General features: G+C 47.3%; 1 protein-coding gene across 2 annotated transcripts in view; it reads left to right on the forward strand.

Annotated features, from left to right (window-relative positions):
* GALNT17 (polypeptide N-acetylgalactosaminyltransferase 17) overlaps positions 1 to 20,344 on the forward strand; it is a 426,893-nt gene that overhangs the window by 183,141 nt on the left and 223,408 nt on the right. For both annotated transcript variants that reach the window (XM_057696027.1, XM_057696029.1), the window contains exon 3: positions 18,377 to 18,543. In XM_057696027.1, coding sequence (XP_057552010.1) covers positions 18,377 to 18,543 — 167 coding nt within the window. The remainder of the gene's footprint in view (positions 1 to 18,376; positions 18,544 to 20,344) is intronic.

A 20,344-nucleotide genomic window follows, 5' to 3' on the forward strand; every position in this document is an offset into this window, starting at 1 on the left:
GGAGAGAGAGCAAGAAAAATCCCTCTTAAAGCCTCAGCTCCAAACCTCACTCTTCTCAAAAAAGGTAAGCTCTATCAGCTGTTTGGTGTGTATCTGACATTTTCTTATGCCTGGATATGCTGGGCATATTTTTAATTTTGAAGGGCACTGCTAACTTGATCTCAAATAGACTTTGCCTGTTTGGCCAACCTGATTTCAGGATGCAAAACATTTCCTTAGAGCCTGTGGATGCATATCTTTGGTTACTATAGAGATTGATCATGTTTTCACATATTTATTGGATATTTTTAGTTCTTTCAATTTCTGAGAGATGTGTTAGTATCTCTCATTGCAGTTGTGCATTTGTCTTTTACTTCTTGGCTTTTCAGTACGTTTTGCTTTGCGTGTTTTCAAACTATGTTGTTAGGCACATACATTCATGACCATTTAATTGTCCTAAGTCATACATTTTATCAAGAACAAACCTTGACCCTGAATCTCTTCACGTCTCTTGTAAAACCACTCCAGTTATCTTCTTAATGAGCTTCCTGCTTTCCTGATGCCTCCTTTTCAAAACATCTTCCTCTTGCCTTCACAATATCTTTCTAAAGTATAGATTCAGGGACTTGCCTGGTGGTGCAGTGGTTAAGAATCTGCCTGCTAATGCAGGAGACACAGGTTCAATCCCTGGTCTGGGAAGATCCCACATGCCACGGAGCAACTAAGCCCACATGCCACAACTACTGAGCCTACGTGCTGCAACTACTGAAGCCCACGTGCCTAGAGCCTGTGCTCTGCAACAAGAGAAGCCACCACACTGAGAAACCTGCACACCGCAACGAAGAGTAGCCCCCACTCACCACAACTAAAGAAAGCCCAAGCACCGCAACGAAGACCCAATGCAGCCAAACATAAGTAGATAAATAAATAAAGTTCTCTGAAGTGTAGATTCAGTTCTAGCTGGGTATTAGTATAAGTTAATGAAAGGTATGGGACCAAAAAGAGTACTGGTAGAAACCCAGAGTTCCAGTTCCCGGGACTGAGGATGGGAAGCTGTTCCTTGCTTGGCTTCCATTGTAATGCATGGTCCACTGGCCTTTGGTATAGGCAGGGCTGCCCTTCTCTTTGACATGTTTGTTGGTGATTTCTGGATGGACATCCCCAAGTTGTGTGGGTTTTCCCTTAAAGGGTAGGGCCAGGTTAGGGTGAGGTCCCCTAATGTCTGAGGCTGCAGAGAAATTGGGAATTCAGATTTGACGAGTTGCTTGCCTCTTTGCCTGGTCTCAGGAGCCATTGATGAGTCTACCAGCTCCTCTTAAATTTAATTTCATGGGTCAGCCGCGTTCCATTTGGGGCTTTGCCTATGAGATAAAATGCCTTATCCACAGTCCTGATGACTTGAACTGAAAAACACTGTTTTCTGCGAATAATGCATTGAGCTGTAGGTTTATGTGATCAGGGAAGGACTTTTTGTTATGGTCTTTATATGGGATGGGGTAGAGAGGACATGTCAAAGATCCCCTTTGAGAACTAGAGGGTAGGCCAGAGTTTTAGGACCTAGGAGAGGAATTGGAGCATCCCAGTCAGTTGTGGGTACCACTGGAGGATGTCTTCAGAAAGTCCAAATTTCCCAGAGCCAATTGGGGCAGAATCTCTGGGGCCGGATGAGGAGTAAATGAACAGACATGGTGAGAAGCTGGGGTTGCGATCCAGGCAGTCTGACTCAAAAGGGCTCCTTGGACGGGGAACACTTATCCCCATGTCGTTTTTGAGAGCCTGGAACTTTGCCTGTGAGGTTGCGCCTGGGGCCGACTTGAAGAGATGTGGTTCTTTGATTTAGACAGGTGCCATGTGTTGTCATGTCACTTCCCTGGTCAATAATCCTTGATGTCCGGCTTCCCACTGCTGGCAGATCGAATCTGAATTTTATAACTGCCCTCAGTGTAGCTGATTGACTGCTGTTTTCTTTTCCTCACCTCCGTCACCCTCTGAAACACCTATTTGGTGGTGCTATATATACATTTTTCTCTCCTCTGTTTTTGCACATGCTACACATTTCATTTTGCTTCAGTAGTTTCTCCCTTCTTCCTCTCTCTCCCTTCACAGGCCCTCACCTGGGAATTACCTATTCATGCTTCATGGCCCAGATCAAATTTTATCTCCTCTGCGAAACCTTCCCTGGGTGGGCCCCCATCTATCTCCTTGCAGGCAGAACTAAGCTCCCAGAGCATCCTAAACAAACCTCCCTTGCGACATTTATCATCCCGTAATCATAATTATAATTTGCCTATCTTTTTCCCTTATGGAGCTGTGAGCTTTCCCAGGGAACTAGGGAGGTTTAAAAAATTTTTTTCTCTATCTTCAACACCTTGCTGGTCCATAATTGATGTTCAGTGTGTGCAAATGTCACAGTGAAGCTAATAGGTGATACAGATACACTTGTCCTTTGGTGTGTTAAAAATAAGGACACCGTTTTTTGGGGTGAATAGAAGATCCATGTTAAATCAAGGGATAGGCATTGCCTTCCATCTGTCATAAGCATTGAGGCATATTTGTATAGCTTAGTTTTCCAGGAGTTTTCCCTCTCCTGGATCTTGCTAGTACGGCCAAAAAAAAAAAAAAAAAATTGTCTGGAATAAAGTCACCATCCTCAGCAAGGTGAGCTGCTTCTCCAGTGATCTGATGTGGCAGCTTCGAACAGGCAAAGGAGGTACCCCAGGAGGGGACTCCATTTTCCTAGGATTATAGGCTCTTTATTTCATTGTTGGAATTCTAGAACTGTGTACTCTGTATAACCCCTTTGTGCCTCAAGTGACTAGAATTCCTTCTATTTGATTTGTTAATGTATTTAATAAATATTTATTGAGCATTTGGAATGAGCCCAACCTACGTGCTGGAGATGTATCAGCCAAAGAGATGTGGTCCCTGACTTCATGGAATCTATAGACTGGTGATGAGAAGGGTTAATTTTGGAGCCAAAGGCTGCATGGAAAGATTTATTGCTGCTCCTCTGCCTCGTCTATCCGCTGCCACTTCTGTGCCTCTCTCACCAGCCTAAGATGTGATGACTTGTGTCAACACGGAGGCCTCCAAGTTCACTTCAGATCTTAGCTGTGGGATTTTAGCAAGGAAGGCATTACCTGGAAGAAGGTTGAAAAGAATGAGAACTACGTGTTATTCACATATGTCTGAGGGCTGGTACCATGGCAGGGAGAATTCTGCAGGACGTTGAGAAACCAGAGGATTTGAAATGTGAAGAGGATTGAAGTTTCTTTTCAGGCCATTTTACTCCAGAGCAGAAGAAGGACATCCTCATGTTAGGAATTGGTCACGCAAGTCATTAGATTGTTTTATAAATGGTTATTAATGGTGAGACTAGATGCCTGGCAAGTTCAGTCGGATGCTTCAGGTTCTCTGTTAAATGCCCAAGCTTGGGTTTCATCCTGTGTAGCATTTATTATCACTGTAAATGGCAATTCCCATAACTTTAAGAAATTGGCATATGGCTGGAGCTCACTGGGTTTTTATCAAATCACAGCCCTATGTTTAAGTTTCTCATGCCTTCTCAAAGCTACATGTTGCTAACAGAGGAAGGTTTATGAGTGATTGGTTTTATGTTTATTAGACGAGGCCATCATGGAATAGCTTCTGGTTAGAGAAAAAAGTTGGAGGTCCATTGTGGTAGGTATATTTGTTTTCTAGAATGAATAACAGGAGGTCGGGCCAAGTCATCTTTCTTCCACATCTGCCTTTGAAAAGAGAATAGTGGTGCTTTTAGTTTTGACTCAGAATTCTCTTCCCGATTTGGTCTCAGAGGGCAGGTTGTCGGATGACATGGGGTGTCTATTATTTATGCCAAATGATGTCACACTCATGAGAAAATCCAAGAGTGTAGCCAAGCATTGCTGTCCCCTTTAATTTTGCAATATGGTCCTGTCATCATGCATTAATCTAAACAGATGTGTTTTTCTGTGTTATATTTGCTCACTATAAAAAAATAAGAACAGAAAATGTATAAAAAAACAAAAAAAAATTATTGATAATATCACCACTTAGAAGCAAAATGACATTTCATTATTGTTTTAATTTGACTTTCGCTTATTATTTGTGAGGGGCCCCCTCATCTCATGTTTATTTATTTCTTTTGTTCTCTGAATTATGTGTTTGTGTTTTTTATTTACCTAATTGTGTGCTTTGCGTTTTCATTATCTTTTGCAATTGCTCTAAATTTTTGTGGTAGTTTACTGGTGTCTTAATTTTATTACTTTTGATAATCAGAGGTTTGCAGTTGTCGTCAAACTGTTGATTTTTTTTTGGGGGGGTCGGGGCTGCATCGGGTCTTAGTTGTGGCACGCAGGATCTTCATCGAGGCACGCGGGTTCTTTTGTTGCGGCACACGGGCTTCTCTCTAGTTGTGGTGTGCGGGTTTTCTCTTCTCTAGTTGTGGCACACAGGCTCCAGAGTGCGTGAGCTCTGTAGTTTGCAGCATGTGGGCACTCTAGTTGAGGCGTGCGGGCTCAGTAGTTGCGGCATGTGGGCTCTCTAGTCGAGGCACGTGGACTTAGTTGCCCTGTGGCATGTGGGGTCTTAGTTCCCTGACGAGGGATCAAACCTGAGTCCCCCGCACTGGAAGGCAGAATCTTTACCACTGGACCACCAGGAAACATACCGGTTGATTCTTTAATATCCAGAATTTGTATGAATATTTATTTTCATTTTTATTTTACTTTCCTCATATTTCAAGTTCTCAGTTTAACTGTTTTATCTATCTAAAATTTATTCTGGGACTTCCCTGGTGGCGCAGTGGTTAAGAATCTGCCTGCCAATGCAGGGAACTCGGGTTTGATCCCTCTTCAGGGAACTAAGATCTCACATACTGCGGAGCAACTAAGCCCATGCACCACAACTACTGAAGCCTGAGAGCCTAGAGCCCATTCCGCAACAAGGGAAGCCACCGCATTGAGAAGCTCTCGCACCTCAATGAAGAGCAGCCCCCGCTCACTGCAACCAGGGAAAGCCCATGTGCAGCAACAAAGACCCAATGCAACCAATAAATAAATTAATTAATTTTTAAAAAATGAAAAAATAAAATTTATTTTGCAGTATGTTTGGAGGGGAGACTCTCATGATTTTCCCCAATAGAGGGACCGTAGTCCCAACACATGTTTTGAACGATTCTTCCCCTACACTTTGGTTTGTGGTGTGTTCCTGGCATACATTCTCTAAGATCAGCTTTGTTTCTGGCCTCTTAGTTCTGTTTCACCTGTCAATCAATGTGTTATTGATTAAATTATAGTAGCTTTTAACATCATATATGTCTCTGGGTTTTAACATCATATTGGATTTTAACATCATATGTGTCTGGGTTTCCTTAATACCCTTTTCCCCTCAACAGTTTTGTTATTGATTCTTACCTGTTTACTCTTTCAAGTCAATGCTGAAATCATGTGTCAAGTGCTAACATGATTTCTGTAGAAACCTTTCAAAAAGTAACATTCATAGTTTTCTTTTAAGTTATGTAAGTCATACATGTTGGGTGTGGAATATAAAGGAAGTGAAATAAAGTGAAATATAAAGGAAGAAAGAGAAGCCATCAAAATCGCTCCACCCAGACCCTCCTTGATAAGTCCTTTCTTTTTGCAGAGGCTAAGAAAAGGGGCTTTTCAGTCAGGTGGAGCTGGGTGACAGCCTCGCTAAGTCTACCACTCACTCGCCTTTGGGCTTGTGACTCTGAGCCTCAGTTTTCTTATCAGCAAAATGGGGATACCCACGTGACTGGCTCATAGTGAAAAGTGATGAGGTAATGTATACCCTGGCAAGTTCCTGGCATGGTGAGCAGCTGCGTTGGCTGAGCTCACCCATGTCCTGTGCGATGTGTCACTTTCTTACCACTCAGCTTCATCTGGGACCAGAGGGCCAGCCCAGTGCTTCTCAGGTGATGGCCAAGGGCACGAAACCCTTTTTTTAAAATTTATTTTTATAAAATTTTTATTGGAGTACAGTTGATTTACAATATTGTGTTAGTTTCAGGTGTACAGCAAAGTGAATCAGTTATACATATACATATATCCACCTTTTGTTAGATTCTTTTCCCATATAGGCCATTACAGAGCAGTGAGTGAAATTCCCTATGCTATATAGTAGGTCCTTATGAGTTACCTATTTTATATATAGTAGTGTGTATATGATGAGACCCTGTCTTGAGGCTATGCTTGGAGCTGGCACAAGCACTTCACCTTGTCCTGCTAGTCAAACCAGGTCATGGGGCTGAGCCCAGATCCAATGGGTGGGGAAATAGACTTTGCCTCTTTAGTGAGGACAACTTCAGAGTCACATGGCAAAGGACCTGCATTCCTTGAGGAAGGAAGGACTGGGGCATTGATGCATTCTGCACATAGGATGAATGGCATCTGCTGAACTGCTTTAGCAGTCCAGGATAGGAGAAGACATTTTCTGTAAGTCAGGCATGCTGGGTTAAGACTAAGCTGTTCCTGGAGAGGCAGGTGTATCGGATTTGACTCAAAGCGAGGGGGGCCCGTCCTCAGGGAAGACTTTATGGGTGGAGGTAACAATTATAGAAGTAATAACAATAATAAATTAGGAGTTTGGGATGAACAGATACACACTACTATATATAAAATAGATAAACAACAAGGCCCTACTGTATAACACAGGAAACTATATGTAATATTTTATAATAACCTAAAATGGAAAAGAATCTGAAAAAGAGTGTATATATATATATATATATATATATATATCTGAATCACTTTGCTGTACACCTGCAACTAACACAACATTGTAAATCAACTATACTTCAATTTTAAAAATTGGGGGGAGAAAAGTAAAAACAATAATGCCAAGGACAGAGTGGTGACCCAGATGCAGGAATAAATAGAAATGTTTTCAGGGTCAGTGTCAGTAAAAAGATGGGCTTGACTGGCCAGTTTGGCTTGAACATTAAGAGGAAAAATAGCTAGTTTGGTAATATGTTTCTTGTTGCTATGCTGAAGTGACAGGGTAACAACCTTTAGAACCAGATTGGCACTTTGTGAGGGGCTGGGGGTGGAAAGAGTGGGTACTGGCTGAGAAGAGAGCATTGCATGACCTTCAGTTTCTGTGAAGAATCTTTTTGATCAAATTTTGGATATGCTGGGCTTTGGAACACTGCTGTTTATTATTTCCAATCTGCATCATTTCCTAATGTATTTTTGTCCCTCCTGCAGCAGTTGGGGCTGTCCCCTCTGATTCCACTCGCCTTAGAAAGGTTATAGGATGCATACTATGTATGAATTAGGCAGCATTCCCTGTGTCTTAAGTGCACCGAGGCTTTCTCAGCTGTGGCCTGAAACTGTCTGCATTAATTTACCCTTAATTGTTTTTAGAAATTCTCCTCCTGAGCTATTGCTTAATAGAACTCAAGGGGTTTTTCTTTTCTTTTCCTGTTTTCTTCGGTTGAAGACAGCAAGATAAGCTACATCATACTCAGGCATATTCATCTGTTAAGCTGAGAATCTGAAGGATGCCCCCGCCCCAGCCCCAGCCCCATACGTGTGTGGCTCCCCCTTCCTTTTAGGAAAAGCAGTGCTGCATAAAGTAGGAAACTGTGGTTGGAGCTAAAAGTTAAAGATGGCGAAGCAACCATTTTCACGGGGGAAAAAAAAAAAGCCTTCTGAAGATAGAGACAGGTGGCATTTCTTTGCCCATGTCAGGACCTCCTTGAAACTGGCATAATTGTCATCTGGCCAAGCATTGCTGAGTCTTGTGGGTTTTCTGCCTAAAGATGATTGTCTTGTCCTTGGAAAAGCAACTCTTTACAACTCAGAGAAAGAGACTTCCCAGGAAGCCACAGAGCCAGTAGGTATTCAGTCCAAAAATCAGAAGTGGTTTGGGGAATATTCCAAAATAAACATTTATAGGAACCAGGCTGGCAGGGGAGGCATAGAGTTTTGTTGACCCCATGGTGCTTGAAAACAGGGTATGAGCCTGGCACTGGTCTTGACCAGGGTGTTGAGCTGCTACTGATAATGGTCCCCTCTGGCTGTATGGCCTGGGTTCCTCCCCTCCCACTGTGCTCCTGTGGGAAGCTGATGGAGCCCAGAAAAAACAAATCCTCCTACATCCACAACATCTTGCATCCAATTTCTGGAGCTTTTCCTGGGGCTCCCTGGACCCCAAGATAAGAACCCATGCCATGCATGGAGCGGGCTGAATCTTGATTCGTGAAAATTGCCCCAATATAATTGATGGGCATGAGGCATGCAGACGCAAATGCTGGAGTAGGCAGTTTGTCTTGGAGACTGCTCTGTGTAGGAACTGAGCTAATGAGGTGTGCTGCTCCTTCCTGGAGGAGCTGAGCTCAACCAGAGGAAATTAAACCACTCAGCAAAGTGTGCATGTTCCCTAATAATGAGAGATCCAAAAGAGGGGCCTCATACATTCTCATTTATTCAGCCCCATATCTTGTTTTGCAAGGTTTGCTGTTGCTAAAAATGATACCACTCTTTCTTAGGATTATAGGCAAGGCTTGATGAGGAGGGAAGAAAAAAAGAGTTTGGGGCTGGTTAATGCACTTGACCCGAGCAGTCTTCAGAATTTGAGCTCTGATTATTAAATCAAGGGAGACAGCAGGCAGTTGTGTTTGGGATGTTATCTTTTAAGTGTTGAGGTGCCATCACCGATGCTATAATTGCAGAAGGAGATAAGTGATGCCTTGGATCATAAAAGAGTGGAAGGAATAAATTGGGAAGATAGGAGGGTTTTTATTTGTTCATTCAGTAACCATTTATCTGCCAAGTATTATGCTGGGCTCTGGTGAAACAAAAAAGAAAGAAGACCCACTGGCTGTCCCGCAGTGGGAGAGGACAGAGTGAACAGTGTCAGGATGACAGAGTGCAGAGGGAGAGAAAGTGACAAAGGACAGGGGCCTGACATCCTGCTGGGCGTCTGGGAGAGCTGCCTGGAACTGGGCTGAGGGAAGAGGGCAGGTTACGCAGGAGGAAGGGCGTTTTAGACAGAGAGAAGGGTGTGTGAATTGAGAAGCAGCATTTCTGGTTCTGGGAAATACAAATAGTTTACAGTTCCTGGGGGAAACAACGGGGAGGGGATGAGGTTGGAGAGATGAGCTGGGGCTGAATTTAGATGTCAAGCAAAGTTGAAGCTAATTCTGAAAGCCACAGAGAGGCAAAGAGATAGTGGAAATAAAAGAGTGACATTTGCATCTTAGAAAGATCACGCTAGCCACAGTGGGCTGCAGATGGACAGGCTGGAGGTCAGGGACTGGTTAGTTGGCTTCGGGTGTCATTCGGGGGAGTGATGTGGAGGGGAGGTGTGGCAGTAGAAATGGGGGTGGAGGGGAGTGTCATAAAGAGATCCTAAAGATGGCAGAATCTTTAGGACTTGGTGACCGATTGGACATGTCAAACGGGTCATGTTGACTCCCAAAGAGAAAGAGTGGTGCCGCTCAATGAAGACAGGAAGGTGCAGAGAGAGCAGGTGTCAGTTTTACGCATGCTGTATTTGGGGTGCTGATGAGATGTCCGAGTGGAGATGTCCAGTGGGAAGCAGAAGCTTGAAGCACCCAGGCTGGAGATGTGGGTTTAGAAGTTGCTGGCACCATGGTTGGAGCTGTCAACTTGGATGAGGTCACCCAGGAAGGGTTGAGCAAGTGAGAATAGGAGAGGGCAGAAGAAGGAGCCCTGAGGAATTCTGGAATTTGGAGGATTACCACGAAAGGGAAACCTGTGAAATAAACAAGTGGCCAGGGCAGATCTCCAGTGGGAGAAAAAGCAGAGCTGGGGATGAGAATGGCAGCGGTGTCAGGATCTAAGAGTAATTACTGTTCACGTAAGGAGAGGGGCAACCGTGTTCAACACTGCAGAAAGGATCGTCAACTGGGGTGAGGCTGGGAAGTCTCCATTGATTCTGGCCACGTAGATGTCACTGGAAACTAACAAGAGCAGTTTTAGCAGAATAAGGTAACTAGGAGGCAAATGATGGTGGAGTGAGGGATGAATGACAGATAAAGGAGGAAGTCAGGGAGGGCAGACAAAGAGAAGATGCTGATTAAGGCTGTGGGACAAGGGAGTTTTGGGATGTAAACGGGAGAGACTTGGGTCCCTTCCTTGAGTGGAAATAGTCAGTGGAGGGAGCGTGAAGCTAGAGAAGAGAGAATAATGGGGGAAACAAGGCATTTGGATGGGAGGAGGCTGGGGAATCCACAACACAGATGAGGGGGTTACCTCTGACCTCCTGAGCGTGCCTCCTTCAAGGCTGAGTTCAGAGGTTGATAAGTTTGTTGGTGGCGAGGGGAGCTGGGAAGTGCTTCTCTCATTTCCATGTGGCGCGGATAAACCACCTGCAGAACCTGGTAAGGGACTCTGAGCCAGTGGGTCTGGGTGGGCTGACGAGGTGGATTTCTAACAGGTTGCCGGGGATGCTGCCTCTGCTGCTATAGGCCTGGCACACTTGGAGATTCCTGCTGGTGACCTTGATTCCCTCTGTGGAGTAGGAGGTACCTGCAAGAGGGAGGTTGTCTCAAGGAAAGCGAGGAAAGTAGGAAGTAGGGATGGGGGTGAGGATGGTGAAATCGAGGGTTCTGACCTGCCTCGAAAAGAAGGGTGCAGGGCGGCTCCCAGGGCTCTGTGGTTACTGGGGACCTTGGATTTGTCTTGTCACCACTGCAGTGGGACTTTTTCCAACAGTGTTAGAAGCATGTGTGAAGGGGAGGAAAGTCAGATGGACAACTGATCCCCAGCCTGGGGTTCTTCAGGGCTGGCGAGAAAGAAGGCCAAGGGAGCGAGGGTGGAATGAAGGCAGGGGTAAAGGGAAGTGTGTAGATTTCATCTGGGCGAGGGCAGAGCTAATATACTGAGTGAAAATAGAGTGGCCCAGGACTGGGAGGTCTCATTGAGGTCGAAGAGTGGGTGTTTGGGGGATACAGGGTGGGAAGAACTGGAAGGAAAGGAGGTTGTGGCTGTTGAAGATGGAGACAGTTGCGGTGCAGCAGCTCTGGGCAGTGATAAGGTCCAGGAAAGACCATGGGAGTTTTGAGATAATTGCACTGCCAAACTAGGTGGTCCTTCTGGTCATGGGTCAGAGGCTCCCTGGCTGTGCTGAGATGGTGTCTGAGGCTGTGACAGAAAGGAGAGATTGGAATGACAGGGTTCTGATGAGACAGGACACCTCAATTTGGTATAATTTTTTCTTCCAAATTACAGGGCAGTGTATCAGTGAGTGTCTTCCAGAGAAATAGAAGTAATAGGATATCTATCATCTATCTATCTATCTATCTATCTATCTATCTATCTATCTATCTATCTATCTATCTATCTATCATCTATCTATCTATCTATGTATCTATCATCAATCTATCTACCTACCTATGTATCCATCCATCTATCTGTTTATCTATCCATCCACCTAGCTAGCTATCTAATCTGTGTCTGTAGAGATAAGATAGTGTGTCTAAGATATAAATGGGATACAGATAATATAGAGATAGAGATATAGATAGATAAGTTATAGATAGATGATAGATAGATACATGGATAGGTACGTAGATGAAAAGCAAGAGAGAGATTTATTTTAAGGACTTGGGCTTACATGATTGTGGAGGCTGACATGGCCAAATTCTGCAGAGCTCGTCAACAGCCATGAGACCCAGGGAGGAGCTGATGCTGCAGCTCAAGTCCAAAGGCAGTCTGCTGGCAGAATTCCCTCTTCCTCAGGGTCCTCTGTCCTTTTCCTCTTAAAACCTTCAACTGATTGGATGAAGCCCACCCCCATTTTGAAGGGCAACCTGCTTTACTGTAAGCCTACTGATCTGAATGTTAATCTCATCTAAAAATACCTTCACAGAAACATCTAGAATAATGTTTGATCAAATATCTGGGTACTGTGGCCTCGTCAAGTTGTCACATAAAATTAACCATCATGGGCACTTAGACTTGCTTGGTTTAGTTGTAGTTGGCCCTCCGTATCTATGGGTCCCCCATCTGCAGAGTCAACCAACTGTAGATTTGGATCCGCAGTTGGCTAAATCCTTGGATACGTAGGATTTTATAGAAGGGACTGAGCATCTTTGGGGTTTGCTTTCTGCAGGGGTCCTGGAATCAATCCCCTGAGGATCCTGAGGGATGACTGTATAGCATTTACCACCTTACGTTACACTGCCTTGTCATCATGTTGAGTGCATTTTAGCCATCAAACCCAGGACTCTCCTTACTGACATCGGGATTAGCGCTCGAACAGTGTTTGGTGTTGGTCCCTTCACTAGGGTCGGGCAGACAGTGGGACAGAGACTGAAGGGCATCATTGCACTCGGGAGCCAGAGCTGAGGTGAGCAGCTAGGAAGGCCCTGCAGGTTGGCCGCACAGTGATGGGCCACGTGAACCACGTGACACAGAGAAACCAGGTAGGCTGAGTGACGGGGAGCCCTCACCTTAGATGGGACCTGGAGGACTGATGACCGGGAGTGGAACCAGGGGCAAGGACTGGAGCCTGGGCTCAGGCGCTGGGGGCACCTGCCCTGAGCGAGCCCCACCCACCATCCTGAGCACACACATGTGCACCCTCCACCCCCAGGTCCTGGGGTTCCCTGCCTCTGCGCTGAGGGCTGGTGGGCACCCACAGAGATAGGCCTGGGTACGTGAGGACTGAAGTGGTTCATCAGCAGCTGAACTTTGGCAATGTCCTGGCATGGCTGAGAGCAGATGTGGCCTCACTCTGCTTGGGGTCTTCAGTTAAACGACTTTGATAACTTCTAGGGGGCCAGGACCCAAGTGGCCCCCTGCCCAGATTCACGGCCAGAACACTAGGAGATTGGCCCATGTTCCCACCAGCCTTATCAACCCCCGGGGATGGTGGGGCTGGCTTATGCTCACCCCTCCCACTTAAAGGGACCCCTCCTGGTCTGTACTCTGTCTGCCCCCAGCCGCCATGGTTTGGTGCAGCTGGCCACGGAGGGCTGCCACCTCGATGGAACTTTTAGGGCAGAGATAAGGGAGCTGAGGCTCAGAGAGACAAAGCAAGTTATTCAAAGCTCCCCAGCTAGGAAGGGGCTGGGCTGGAAAATGTGTAGAGGCTTGTCTGCTGTAGCTATCACACCCTGCCCTGGGCATGCAGGGGCATTTGCAGGAGTCTAAAGATCAGATGGTGAAGTTCACATCCAGGCACTCCTGCTGCTTTTCAGACCTGCTCTGTGACTTAGGGCAAGTGACTTCACCTCTCTGTGCCCTAGTTTCCTCAGCTGTGAAATGAGGATGATAATACCGCCTACCGTGTAAGATTGCTGTTCACGTTAAATGAGATCGTGTTACTGCGTCCAAGCTTGCTCTGTGCGCCGCACAACAGGCCAATGAACTGGAGATGAGGTGTTGAGGCAAGGAATATGACTTTATTCAGAAAGCTGGCAGACCGAGAAGATGGCAGACTGGTGTCTCCTAAAAACCATCTTATTGGGGTCTGGATGGCAGTTTCTTTACAGAATCAGAGAGGGAGAGGTGAGGAAGTAAAGTAAAAAGGGTTATCAGTCTTGCAAAACATCTCCTGGAGTGTCTACCCTCGGGGAAGGGATGTGTTAGTTTCACAGATGGGTAGGGTTCCCTGAGGCAGGCATTGTGTATGATGAAAGCAACGAAAAGCAAAGGTCAAAGTCAAAGAAACAGACCCAACATGGAGAACACCTTAGCACTCCCCTGTTAGGATAATACAGTACAGGGACGCTTCCAGCATGTGAAGTACTGTGGAGTCGCCTGTACTGTGAAGTGTTGATTATTATTATTGGCATAATAATGTGACCTCCTGGGTCTCCTGGAGGTTGCATCTAAATGTTTATACAATGATGGGGTTATTTTGGGGACCTCTTTTTGTTTCCAGGTTGGCAGACTGGGTCACAAGGACCTCTTATCTGTATCACATTGGGGTCATAGAACTTGCTTGCCTCAGAGCTGGTCGTGGGCAGGGCTCTGCTTCTGAGAGGGTGTGGGTGGCTCTTTGGGCTTTTGATTTCTCCCCTGCTGGAGACCTTGACCCTTGATCTTGGCACTTGACTCTAGTGGGTTCCCAGAGGTGTCTCAGTCTCCGGAACTCTTCTTACTCAGCATCCGTAAAGTAAGAGCATGTGCACTTTTTGTGTTAAGTGAAGTCAGTGGTAGTGACTCTGGGGTGACAGGGATGAGGGAGGGGGGACAGTGGTTACCCTTGGACTGTTCCAGAGTTCAAGGAGGCATCCCAGACAAACAGACAGATGGACAGTCCTAAGGTGTCTAAGGAGACCTCGCTTGATTGGTTATTGGTTTCTGCTTTCTTTTCTCTGTGAGGACAGCTTCACAGAGAAGCTGGTCCCCTGCTATAGCCCTTTGAGGAGAGGAACCTGGTCTTTGAATTTCTTTGTAGCTCCCCTTCTGGCCTGGGGCTGTGATTGGAATTGATCCAGAGCTTAAGATAGCTTTCCTGCCAACCATTTTCTTTCAGACAAAAGATTGTTTATTTCTTACTGACTAGTTATTGCAAGCAAATTTGTGATTTCTGGGACCCACATCTGAGTCTGTCTTTCTAGAGGAAGCACGCAAAGCCCTGCGGATTTTTAGTTATTTTACAGTTTCTGTGGCATGCCGGCCTCTTCCCAGGTATCTTTCAAATCCGGAACCTATTCTTTTAGCCACTCGACCTTCCAGGTTGCCGTCACTCACCTGGATTTTGCGGTCTGGGAGGCTGTCGGAGAGGCAGGAAACATGTCTGATTCTGTAAGTTTCATGAATTAAAGACTGGGCTGGATGCTGAGCTGAGGTGACTGCTACCTTCCCCAGATCTGCCTGCCTGTGGGCCATCGCACACCACCTTGGCAACGAGCACCCTCCACCCGGTCGGCTCTGCAGGAACCTGGAAATGAGGGTGGGGGGATGCTTCTTTTATGTTAGCCCTAGTCTGCCGGCTGTGCGATACCCAGATGTATGTGTTTTGGAAACACCGTCTGAGCATCATCAGGCCACAGGGACGATTGGTCCAGCATCAACTCCTAGGCTCAGAAGCCATATCTGTTCTCTTCCTCTGTGCGTTTCTAGTATTTCTTATTTTTTAAATATTTATTTATTTATTTATTTATTGGCTGCATTAGCTCTTCGTTGCTGTGTGCAGTCTTTCTCTAGTTGCGGTGAGCAGGGGCTACTTTTCGTTGCGGCACATGGGCTACTCATTGCGGTGGCTTTTCTTGTTGTGGTGCATGGGCTCTAGGCATGCGGGCTTCAGTAGTTGTGGACATGGGCTCAGTAGTTCTGGCTCATGGGTTCTACAGTGCAGGCTCAGTACTTGTGGTTTGTGGGCTTAGTTGTTCCGTGGTATATGGGAATCTTCCCGGATCAGGGATCAAACCCACGTCCCCTGCATTGGCAGGTGGATTCTTAACCCCTGTGCCACCAGGGAAGTCCCATCTCTAGTATTTCTAAGGCCTGTGAGGCCTCTCTCTTTCCTTTGCACCATCCACTCTTAATCTCCCTTCCTGCGATCATCCTCCACTTTGGGCATTGGGTGTCTGATCAGAAGTAATGTATGTTTCAGTCTGTCTCTCCTCCTTACAGCAGGTGCTTAGAGCCTCCATCTCTCTAGCATATTGTGGCTGCTTCTGTATATCAGGCCATAAGCCAGGCTCAGAGATTTTTTAAAGGCAGAGTCTACCTCTCTAGAGCAACAAAACCACGCTGATTTTTGTAATGACCGTATTCATATCGTCTGCCTCTTGGGAAACTGTGAAATGTCGGGCACAGGAGAGGTGAATCACTGTGAGCTGGGCAAGGTTGGAGCTTTCAGGGAGCAGAGTCCCGGGTGGGTCCTGCAGGAAGGGTCTGGGTTGAGTGAAAACTCTGGAAGCCTGGCCCGTGGTAATGGGAAATCTACAGAAAGGGAGCCAGGAGGGAGGATGGAAGGGCCGGGCAGGCAGGCTGGTCTTTCCATTGGTTGGTACATTGCATTTTCCCAGGGCTCTCAAAGGCTGGTCTCACTTCATCCTTATGAGGACCTTAGCCAGGCACCCAGAACTAAGTACGGCGAGGATTATTCGGACAGTTTTAGAGATGAAAAAGACACGGACAGTGTGCGCAGGGTGACAGGTTCAATGTGTGGCAGAGAGCTTCTTGCTTCTGAGATTCCCTCATGATTTGCTGAATGGCCACCTTGACCATGAAGGGGCAGGATTGGGGCCCCCATCCCCCGGAGGGTCCCATGAGTCCCAACTCAGCAGAGGGGATTGACTGCTTTGGCCAGGAGGCTTAACCCACAGCTCAGCGTTAATGGCAGCCTGACCCCATTGCCTGTAGCTGGAGAAGAGGATGCTGGTACAATGCAGTCTGGCCTTTTTGCTTCTTAATTTCCAGGACCAAAATCTGTTAAAAAAAAAAAAAACAAAGGCCCAAAAGAAACCAGGCCCTGGGACTTCCCTGGCAGTCCAGTGGTTAAGACTCTTTGCTTCCATTGCAGGGGGCGTGGGTTCAATCCCTGGTCGGGGAACTAAGATCCCAAATGCCAAGCAGTGTGGCCAAAAGAAAAAAAAGGAAAAGAAAGAGAGAAAAGAAAAGAAAGGAAAGGAAAAGAAAAGAGAAGAAAAGAAAAGAAAAAAAGAAACCAGCCCCAGGAGTGCATGGTCAGAGTAGGTGGGTGTGTGTGGCGCGGGTGCTGGAGTGTATGGTGAGGAATGGGCTGAGAATGAGCGCCTGCCAGCCTGCCAGGCTCAGAAAGGCTACCAGCCCCAAAAAGGGGGCTCTGAGGGACCTCCTGGGATGTGCCTTCCTTCCCCAGATCACCATGCAGCATGTAAATGAGATGATTCCCGCCAACTGCCCGAGAGCCCGTCAATAACCATTCTAATCTCCTCGGCAGTCCCCAGAAGTGAATTTACAGCGTCATGGTAAAAATGAGACTGCGTGATCAATAGGTCCCTGGATGGTCTTCTCCAGGAGACACAAATATATATTGTAACAAAACTATTTTCTTCCAAAAATTGCCTACATGATTAATACGGCCCGACACAGCCCAAGCTGTTCAGCATAAAAAACAGCTGTATTTCTTGCTCTCTCTTCAGTGTTGCTTCCCTCTCACTCCATCCCTTCATCTTGTTCCCTTTGTTTTGCTCTGGAACACATTGTGCTATATATTGTACAGTCTCACACAAGGAGGAGGAGGATGCATTGAAATGCGCTAGCTCTGTATTCCATCCTGCTCAGTTTCCGCTTGGTATTTCTGATGTGGCTCAGACTTAAGCATAAAACCAAATTCCCTAGTGCTCCCAGGACAGAGCGCTGGTGCTTCCATCACTGAGCCATCCAGAGCCAATTCCCTGGGTACCAGTCATCTCTTACATCACCGGGCGCCCCCAGGGAGGCCCAAGCCCTATGCCCCTGAGTCCAGCCTGGATGAAAAACATTCTTCTCTTGCACTCCTGTCTTCAGGGATGGGGGAGTTGCTGGATATTAGAAGGAAGGACCGGATCGGGTCCGGTCCTTAGGCTTGTGGTCACATTTCCAGCTCCCAGGGAGGTTCTTAGGAATGCTTGCAAGAAGAGTTAGGGTGTGTCAGGCAGCACGGTCCTAGCAGGTAGAGGCCCCACTTCCTTGATTATGAGTAATTTAATTTGTGTTTCATGTCTTTTCCCAGAGTGTAAGCTCCATGAGAGCAGAGGTCTCCTGTATAGTGCTGGGTCCTTAGTAGGTCCAATAGGTGTCTTAGTCTGGAGTCTCCCAGAAACAGACCCTGAAACAAAGATTTGAGTGCATTAGTTTATTTGGGCAGTGAAAAGAGCCCCACTAAGAAGAAGGAGGACTGAGAGGGGAAGGCGTCCCCAAAAGGGGGTGTTATGCAGATTGCTACCTTGGGTGATGGAGCTTAATTCCACGGGGGGAATCTCTGGGAGCCAGTGTAAAACCTACCCCTGAGAGTCAACCAGCTCAAGGGCTGAGGGAACTGGGGTATATATACATCCTTTCCCAGCCTCTGGATGAGAACTGATGGGGGTGAGGCAGTTGCTCAGGAGGTAGCAAAGCAGGCTGCGAGCAAGGAGACACAGGGGCCTGGAGTGGGAAGGTCGGGCAGGGGTGCACTGAAGTGAGACCGGGGGTACTTGTGGGTGTGACAGCCTGGGGTACAGTCGACATGCGCCCAAGACCGATGCTTCCCATGCCTGTGGGGGGCGGGGTAAATTTGGGGGAAGTGGAGCTGGATCTCTCCACTGTCTCCTCCTTAGGTTTTATCCTCAGATATTAGCCAAGAGAGGCCAAGAGGGAACCAGTGAGTCTCACCCTGGGAGGACGTTTACCAGCATCGGGCTGACATCCCCACCGCGTGCAGCCTCCGTGCCTGTGCCTTGTTCCTTCCTCTGACTCCGCTCTCTCCTGCTGTCCTCCCCCAGGTGCAAGGAGCTGAAGTATGCCAAGGAGCTGCCCCAGATATCCATCATATTTATCTTCGTGAACGAGGCCCTGTCGGTGATCCTGCGGTCAGTTCACAGCGCGGTCAACCACACGCCCACCCACCTGCTGAGGGAGATCATCCTGGTGGATGACAACAGTGACGAAGGTATGGGGACCGCCGGCCTGCACGCGCTTGTTGGAGAAGATGCAGGCACAGGATGTCAGCCGGGGGGGAAGGGCCACCTTCGTTCCATCCTGAGCCCAGGCGCCGTTGTCTCCTGTCCCTGGGGCATAGCTGGGGAGTGGGGGCACCCAGGCAAACGCCAGTTCATTAGTCCTTGAGTCCTCCAGGGCTCTTAAGAATGAACTACTGGTTATGTGTCTGGACGAATTTCCCCTCTTTCTATTACCTAAAGTAGATGACGTTGAAGAGCTGAATTCCTCCACCACCCCCACCACCCACCCCGTCTCCACTGTCCTCCTCCCAGAGGCGGAAGAAAAGGGGAAATTCTGTCCCGTGATGGGAACTGTGGATCATACGTCAGAATGCCCCTCAGGGCCACTGGGCCCAAAGTGACTGTCGGTGGAAATGCACAGTGTTTGTAGGTCTTTTGGAGTTCAGTTCTACTAGGAATGATGGGTCAGTTAAAAAATATAACAGACATTTTTTGTATTTGTTATATGACTAACAAAACTCCTTTGAAGTCCTTGGAGACGGGGGCCTAGGGACGGAGGTGCTGGTCGCGGGGGTTGCTTGGGCTAATTGTACCTTTGTGTTGGCTCCCAGCCTGCAAAATTCACTGCAGGTAGAAACTGCACAAGCCGATGACATCAAAGAAAGGCAGCCAGTGTGCATGCTTAAGGCCAAGGAGGCTTATCTTCTGAGCAACTGAAAGATAAGAAGCAGGCTGAACCCCTCACTCTCGGTGTGATCCGTTGAAGATTACCCTGTGCTCCTGGGTCAGGGAAGGGTGAGGAAGAGGCAGGACAGTGTCACGGGGTCCTTTTGGAAACCTGGTTATCTTCAGGAGCGCCGATGAGCTCACATTTCATCGGCCCCGGGAGCTGAAGTCCCCCTGCCCCTTCTGAACCAGCTGATTGTTACCAGCGAAGGGTTTGAGCGGGTCTGGACCCAGCGTTACACCCATCAGGGCACCACCATCGCCTGGGCCTCCAGATGTTGAGGGTCATTTGCTTGATTTGTCACATCCTTATTTTTCTCTCTTTACCTCCTGGCATTTCATTATCTATATTCTTCTAAAACTGACATTGAGAGTCTTCTTGGGAGAAGGAGGTTCTTTCAGTTCCCCTGAAGCCTCTAAGTCATGGTTTGCAGTGGCCCTCTCTGCAGCCTCTCCGTGTGCCCCCGCAGACCACTGGCTTCAGAAGTACTTCCAAACCCTCTGCAGGGAATCCTGGCTCCTCCTCCCCCCTGTTTGCTAGCTAAATCCCACTCATCCCCCCGGTGTCCCCGATGTGTCACTTCCTGGGAGACTCCTTTGCTGACATCCTAAGACGCTTGCTCTGTGCTGCCTCAGCTCCCTGTGTCCTCCCGTAGCACATAGCACGTGAGATGGCCGTGCCTTGCATAGCCGGACTCCCAGTGCTGGGCAGGACTTGGTCTCACAGGCCCTGGCTGGTCGCCAACCCTCTGTGAGTCTCACCCTCTTACCGAACACAAGTTCGTGTGCCTCACACACAGGGAGGCCAAACAAACCGAAATGTCGGAGTTTGGAGCAGAGAAAGGTGGCCTAAAAAAACCCAGACTCCTCGGAGGATTTCAGCAAAGTGCTTTTAAAGGCCATGGTTAGTTGTTGCAAAATTCTTAGTGTGGGAATTCTTTGTTCTTGCAGCTGTCCACCTAGGCCAGGTCAGGACGTTTCTGTAAACCTCCAACAAGACAAATGTTATTTTCTGTTCTGCAACTTTTTATCTCTACATGAATGGAAAAGTCTTATACCCTGAGG

The sequence above is a fragment of the Hippopotamus amphibius genome, chromosome 9 (genome assembly GCF_030028045.1).
Source record: "Hippopotamus amphibius kiboko isolate mHipAmp2 chromosome 9, mHipAmp2.hap2, whole genome shotgun sequence".
In the NCBI taxonomy this organism is placed as follows: Eukaryota; Metazoa; Chordata; class Mammalia; order Artiodactyla; family Hippopotamidae; genus Hippopotamus; species Hippopotamus amphibius.